This window comes from Lolium rigidum, chromosome 5 (genome assembly GCF_022539505.1).
Source record: "Lolium rigidum isolate FL_2022 chromosome 5, APGP_CSIRO_Lrig_0.1, whole genome shotgun sequence".
Taxonomy (NCBI): Eukaryota; Viridiplantae; Streptophyta; class Magnoliopsida; order Poales; family Poaceae; genus Lolium; species Lolium rigidum.
Window position 1 is genome coordinate 70935061 of NC_061512.1, and position 6892 is coordinate 70941952.

At 46.5% G+C, this 6892-nt stretch overlaps 1 protein-coding gene across 1 annotated transcript; it reads right to left on the bottom strand.

The window, feature by feature from the left end:
• Positions 1-3853: 3853 nt before the first annotated feature.
• LOC124656092 (putative cyclin-dependent kinase F-2) lies at positions 3854-4975 on the bottom strand. The gene has a single exon (XM_047194898.1). The coding sequence runs from the start codon at positions 4973-4975 to the stop codon at positions 3854-3856; it is 1122 nt and encodes a 373-aa protein (XP_047050854.1).
• Between the last annotated feature and the right edge of the window lie 1917 nt (positions 4976-6892).

Below are 6892 nucleotides of genomic sequence, written 5' to 3' on the forward strand. Positions count from 1 at the left end.
ACTATGGTGTTGTAATGAATGATGACTCTATGATATTCAACTGTTATGTCTCGCAAAAGCAATCTTCATGGGATTGCGATGTATGACATAATAGGCATCTGGACTTAAAAATCCGGGTGTTGACAGCTGCTGCGCTGCCGCCTCCTCCGAGTTCGGCCCATCGTCGTTGTCGTCGTCGTCCTCGTCCTCCTCCTCCTCCATTTGCGCCGCCGTCGCCAACACATCGGCCTCCACTGCCTAGGCTGCCACTTCCACTGTCACCGCCTCCTTCTGCAACTGCTGCCCTAGTGCCTCTTGCCGCTGCCATTGATGGAGCTCCCACATCCGCAACCGCTCCTGCAGCTCCTCAATGCGTCTCTGCTCGTACAGCTCGTTCGCACGCCGCCGTAGCTCCATCTCATCCGCACGGCAACGCCGATGCCCCCGCTATGGATGCCTTTTATAGGCGTCGGCGACGCGAGAAGAGGCGGGGAAAAAAGCGCGGGAAGAAAGAGCGGGTGCGATGGTGGCGAAGCGTGGAGGAGGTGCAGAGACGCGTCGGGAAGGCGTAGCGCCGACGGGATGTCTCGCCTGCCCCTATCTCGCTATTAAGATAAAGCTACGACGCTTCGTTCGTGTGGCAATGACGCGTCGAGCCCGCCACTCCCCGCCTCGATCTCGCTGTGTCCGGAGCGTCCGGAGCATCTCCTATGAAGAGAGGCTTTGGACTGAGATCGAAAATATATCCAGCGCGTCCCAAAATTCATTGGGGGCGTAACTGGAGATGCTAAGTTGCCTATCGATGGCTTGGTATGGTAGCGGCAAGGTCCCTCGTGGCCTCATGGCTGATTGTGAGGTTGCCAGACTAGAGAATAGTAGAGGAGTCCCATGGCTAGGGGTATGGGTTCTTTGGAACATTTTGTACTACCATAGTGCATAAGCACTTTTTGGTTGCGACGCCTTGTTAACTTGTTCACCTGACTGTCATGGATTTTTTTCGTGTGGCGGGATATTTTTGAACAATGTAGCATATATATTGTTGAACTTTACCCGACACTTATGATGTAGACATGTATTTTTTATCAAATTTATTTCCATTTCTTAAATGTTGGATTGGCTTGATTAATGGATAGTTTATTGGCACATTGGATCTAATCCTTTTTATGTTAGATTTCAGGAGAATATAACTAAAATACTATGATAATGGTGGGACGAAGCAAAAATTCTGAAGATGTACTCGTGGATCTAAGAAAAATACCAAGAGAGACTTGTTTGGCGCTCTTCGGCCGGAATTGGAGTAAGCACTAGGAACATGTTTGGTTCGCACTTTCTATTCATAATCTGATTACGATGCAACATGATGCAGTTAATCATGTTTCTTTCTCACCTTCCATAAAAAAATCACACCACAAGTCTGAAACTGCATGGAGCCCCATGTGTGATTTTAGTAACGGATGACAATCTCTATAGTCTAATATTTGCATTGAGTTATATTTGTAGGAGTTTTTCATAGGCAATTCTTGAACCATATGTTAGCTTCAAAGTTGCAATAAGAAGAAATTGATGAATAACGTCAAGTGTCAAGTTTGTCTTAAAGATGAAGATGAAGTGAGCCCTCAAGTTTAACTTCAAAACATCAACATGATGAAGAATGAAGAAATGAAGTGCAAGTTCAAGATGAGCCATCTCGAAGATATCATTTGCTTGAACCATGTCATCCATATGTTGATCATTAGCATGGTCACAGGTATTTCTTAGGCTTTACTTTAATATTTTACTTTAAAGTTAATGGATCAGCTAACCCTAATTCTTTTACTTAATCATTTAGTAATCCCTAGGGATTATGAAAGCTACTATTCACTGAGTGGTAGTTCTTGACTAAGTATTTCAAGTTTTTAGAGTTGAAGTCTACTGCTTCACTATTATGGTTAATTACATTTCTTAGTTTCACTTTATTGCCTCACTTAAGGTTAATGTAGGGTGTTAGCCCCAATTATTTTTAGTGAATTTATTTCTAGATGAGGTTAGAACACGAGTGACTTTTATTTTAATGTTAAGAATAAATATATATAGCTCCTCCTACTATTTCTAGTTTTAATAACATTTAGCTTTATAATTTTCCCTTTTAAGGAAATTGGGGTGTAGCCGTGTAGGGCTTAGGTTATTACTAATTAAACGAATTTTTTACTAATACCACACATCATTTTAGAAAACACTCCATTCACATATTCAACTTTTTATGAAATTACTTTAACACGGTAAAATTGCTCAATTTTTTTATTAATTCTTTGAGTTTCTATGCATTTAAGTAATTAAATAATATAGTTTATTTGAGTATATAATATTTCGGTGATAGAATTTAAGTGGTCATAATGATTTTTGTGAGGTTTGGTTATTTTTCTACATTTTTACCAATTCTTAGAAGCTTTTAGGTTTTAACCATATTAGTAAAATCAAATTTTAATTACTTTTTGCGCTGAAATGAATCTAGCCACATAGACTTGCCTGTGGAGCCAAGGCTAGGTCAAAGGCCATGTTGGCTAACGGTCAACTACATGTTTTGTGCAGAATCATATTAGTTCTTGCTCTGCCTTCTTCATCAAAGGAACCATCTACTGAGAGAGCAGCCTAACCATGTGTAGGCCACTGCCATGGAGGACTTGGAGCCTTCCTCATATCTCAAGTAGGCCACACCGTATTAACACACTTCTTCCCTTGATAATTTTAGATACCGATCGGATCTAATACAATGTATCACAGTAGCTACATATTTACCTTTTGGTTACTTCAATTGGAGGACAAATCTCGTCGTGAAGAATGTCATTTCTCAATTGCCTCTTCATTAGAGCTTTAGAGGGGCGCTAACTGTCTATCCTGAATGTAGAACAAGTTCTGAGTACTTCCTAAGAATAAACTTGCCTCTTGGTTAGAAATACGAAAATAGGTGGATGACATTCTTGGCTTCTTTCCATTTACTGAGGCTACAGTAAAATGTGAAATCCCTACTTGCAGTGTTGCACTACTTCCTTCTGGTTTTATCGTCTATAATGGTATGTGACCAAAATTTCTCATGTCAAATTGTCAAAGTTTTGGTCAAGATCAATCTTTTTGTCTTGTTATCTCTAAATTAATCTAATTTGATGTTGCATACATTAAACTCGTTTCTTGTTCAATCTACATCTATAGTTTTATACTTCATGGTGTGGTATTAAGTTGAGGTGGGATACTTTCGATCGGCAAGGAGCAAGTGCATAAATTGAAAGTGTTGTGTTCTGTATGAGACTGTATGCCGTCTTCATTCTTGTTCTCCACCGATGCCATAGTCTCTCTGTTCTTAAATAAACATGAGTTGGTAAACTGCAGAACATATTTGCATTTTGCAGAAATAAACATTTTCTTGTCTCTGAATTTTTTTGATTTGATCTTTTCTGATGCTGGTTTGCCTGTGCATTTCTTTTCCCTTACTGTGAGTTGTGACTTATGAGATATTTCTCCGCTTATCATCTTATTTTAGTCAGGAACATTTGCCATTGCAACAAGTCTTTTTTTTCAAGCGCAAACAGACAGCAGATGTGCATTACAAAACATGAATCGTATTGTGATATGGCGAATTCCAAATTGCAACAGATACACAACTGTTACTTCAGATGCAAAACTACACAAGTACATTTTACTAGAAAGCAACTAAGGGACATACAAAGTTGCAATTACAATAATTGTATTACAATGTGTGTTTCACAAGTACTCCTTCATGTCGCGGGTCGGCCGGTTCTTGCCACCGGTGAAACGATCTTCAGCAGCTGATCTCATATGGCGCCACTTCGTCAGCATCCGCAGGAGGACCTTCTCAGCTTGGGCAGGAGGATCTCCTCAGCTAGTCTTCGTCGCCGGCGAACCACGGAAGCTTGAGCGCGTCGGCCGCCGTCAATCTCTTGTCGGGGTTGCACGTAAGAAGTCCCTCCATGACCTCGAATCCTTCCTCGGACAGGGTCTCCTCTGGGAACAGCTCGCGCAGCCTGCTGCGCTGTCCGGGCTTCAGCGCTGGAATCTTGGCGGCGCGGGGCAGGGACGCGAACCCGGGCCACTCGACCTCGTCCGGCGTGCCTAGCAGCCCGAAGATGGTCCATAGGTAGATAATCTCCTCAGCGTAGAGACGCTGCATCTCGAGCAGGGCTTCCTCCACGCCGGCACGCAGCAGAAGCATCTCGCCGCCGACGAGCTCTGCCATGACGCAGCCGATCGACCACGCGTCCACGAGCGAGTCGATATCCGGTTTCCCCAGGAGCACCTCCGGAGCGGCGTAGGGCATCGTGCCGGCCTCGCTGTGCGGCGGCGGGTCGGAGGCCGAGATGGCGAGGCCGAAATCGCAGATCTTGAGGACCTCCTCGCCTTCCGTGAGCAGGAGGTTGGCCGGCTTGATGTCGCGGTGCACGACGTTGCGTTCATGCACCCCCTTGGCGCCCGTCAGGAGCTGGCGCATGAAGGCGCGCACGGTGGCCTCCGGGGGCGGCGGCGCGCTGCGGTCCTGCCGCTCGTCGAGGATGTCGCGGAGGCTCTGGCCGGCTACGAAGTCCATGACCAGGCCGAGCTTGGTGGTGCTCGGGTTAAGGACGACGCCGTGGAAGCCGACGACGTGGGGGTTCCCGCTGCACGCCTCGAGGAACCGGGCCTCCCGCAGAAGCTGCTCGCGGGGATCGGGGCATTCGGCGGCGTCGACTTCCGGCGGCGGCGAGGCTAGGTGCTTGATCGCGACGGTCTGGCCCGTGACGCGGTGGCGAGCCTTGAAGACGACGCCGAAGGCGCCCTCGCCGAGGCAGGTCTTCTCCTCCTCGTAGTCGGCGGTGGTGGCGTAGGCGGCGGGCTTCTTGATGACGGCGGCCTTCTTGATGCCGCTGGGGCCAGGCCATGTTCTTTTCGCGACGACGACCTTCCTCTTCTTGTTGACGGCCTGGCCGCCCATGGCGACGGCGGCGGCTGGTCGCTTGCAGATGGCCATAGCTAGGGCGAGGGTGGACTGGTGGGATCGATCAGACAGGAGTAGAAGGTGGGATCGATGAGACAGGAAGGAAGCTCAAATGGATCTGAAGTCTAGGGCGAGGGTAATAACGAGGCCGGGGCGGGAAGGAGAACTCGAGCCGGATTCGTAATTTGGGGCGAAAACGCGTACAGAACCCCGATTGGAGTCGATGACAACTTGAGGAATACGTTGTGTTCGGTCGGATTCGAACTGCAGTTGGGCTTTCCATGTTGTGTAGATTTTATTTTACTTCCTTGTTGCGGTGTAGTCAGTTAGGCCACCGAGCGACTCGCTCGGAGCGACTTCACCAGGCTCATTTGCCCAACATTACAAACGGAACGTATAAGCTGGACTTAAATTTCGAACCACAATTAAAAATTTAGAAAAAATGAAGAAAAACCTGGCTGAGGGTTGCGCGTCGCTCGCCGCTGCCCACCGTGGCCTCGTCCCGCCGGTGCGCCACACCTTGGTACTGCTGACCCTTTGGATCATCTGGAAGAGCCGGAACCGCATGGTCTTCGACGCCCAGCGCTTGCGACCCAGGCAGATGTTCTCCCTCCTCACGTCGCATTGTGACCTCTGGCTCCACCGGCTACCCCGTTGCCACAGCCGGCAACCTGTTGATGCTGTTGTGATGCGTATATGTGGATTGTCTAGCCCTTTTCATAAGTTCGGACTTTTGGTTCAAGTGGCTAGTGCATGAAGCTTAACATGGTATCAGAGCCCCAGGTCTCAAGTTCAAATCCTTGCTTTCACATGGTTTTCGCAATTAATCCTTAAAATTGTTGTTGCCCCCCTCTATAGCCACCGCTGTTTCGGTGTTCTCTTCTTCTTTCACGTGTTGACTTTCTCTTCTCCCGTCACACGCGAGTGAGGGTGTTGTGAAGTGTATATGTGGATTGTCTAGCCCTTTCCATCAGTTCGGACTTTTGGTTCAAGTGGCTAGTGCATGAAGCTTAACAGATGCATGGTTGTCCGCTCTTAGAGCTTATTTTGTGTGACTTTGTGGCGTTTGGTTTCCCTCTGTAAGCCCTATGCTGCTTGGCAAGCAACTTTGTAAACCCCGATGTGCTTCAATAATATTCACTTCAGGTGGAGGGGTTTCACCCCTCCCCCGTTGAGCTTTCAAAAAAAAGAAAAACCCAGTAAGTCTGAATACGTGATTGGGGATTTTAGGAAAGTTTTGCTTCATTTGGATCAACTGTTTTGTCATTAAATAGCATTTGCATGTTTTCAGCTAAAAAAAGGTTAAAATTGCCTCTCGGTGGCTTGGTAGCGGTTGTGGCGGACCCAGAGCATTTACAAAGCCCGGAAAACATGCTTAAAATGCATGTTTTTCGAACAAAACTGCTATAGAAAGTAACAAACGCAAGCAGGCGCGTCGCCGCCAAGTCTGGGCGACTGCCCGGGAAGGAGGGATGCTAGATCCGCCCCTGGTTAGCAGTGAGGTCCCTCGTGGACTTGTGGCGAGGTCGCTGATTACGAGGTGGCCGCCAGAGTAGAGAATAGTAGATGAGTCACCATGGCTACAGTATGGATTTTTTCCAAACATTTTGTCTACAACAGTGCATAAATCACTTGTTCCCGCAATAATATCTTTTTGTTGCAATGCCTTCTTCACCTAGTCTAGGGAGATTTTTTGTGTTGCAAGATATTTGTGAGTAATGAAGCATATTATTGAGTTTTATCCCAGTACCTATGTGGTAGGCATGTATTTTTCATCATAGTTTCATCACATTGCTTTAATATAAGTTTGGCTTAATGAATGAAATAGTAAGTTGGCACATTGGGTCTAAACATTTTTATATTGGATGTTAGGAGGAAGTTAATTGCATTTATGGTATTCGAACTTGTCAACTAAGGCCATTACAGATGGAAGGTACAAAATTGACTTGA

Excerpts from the sequence above, each read along its gene's own strand:
- LOC124656092 (XM_047194898.1), bottom strand. The coding sequence starts at position 4,975 with ATGGCCATCTGCAAGCGACCAGCCGCCGCCGTCGCCATGGGCGGCCAG.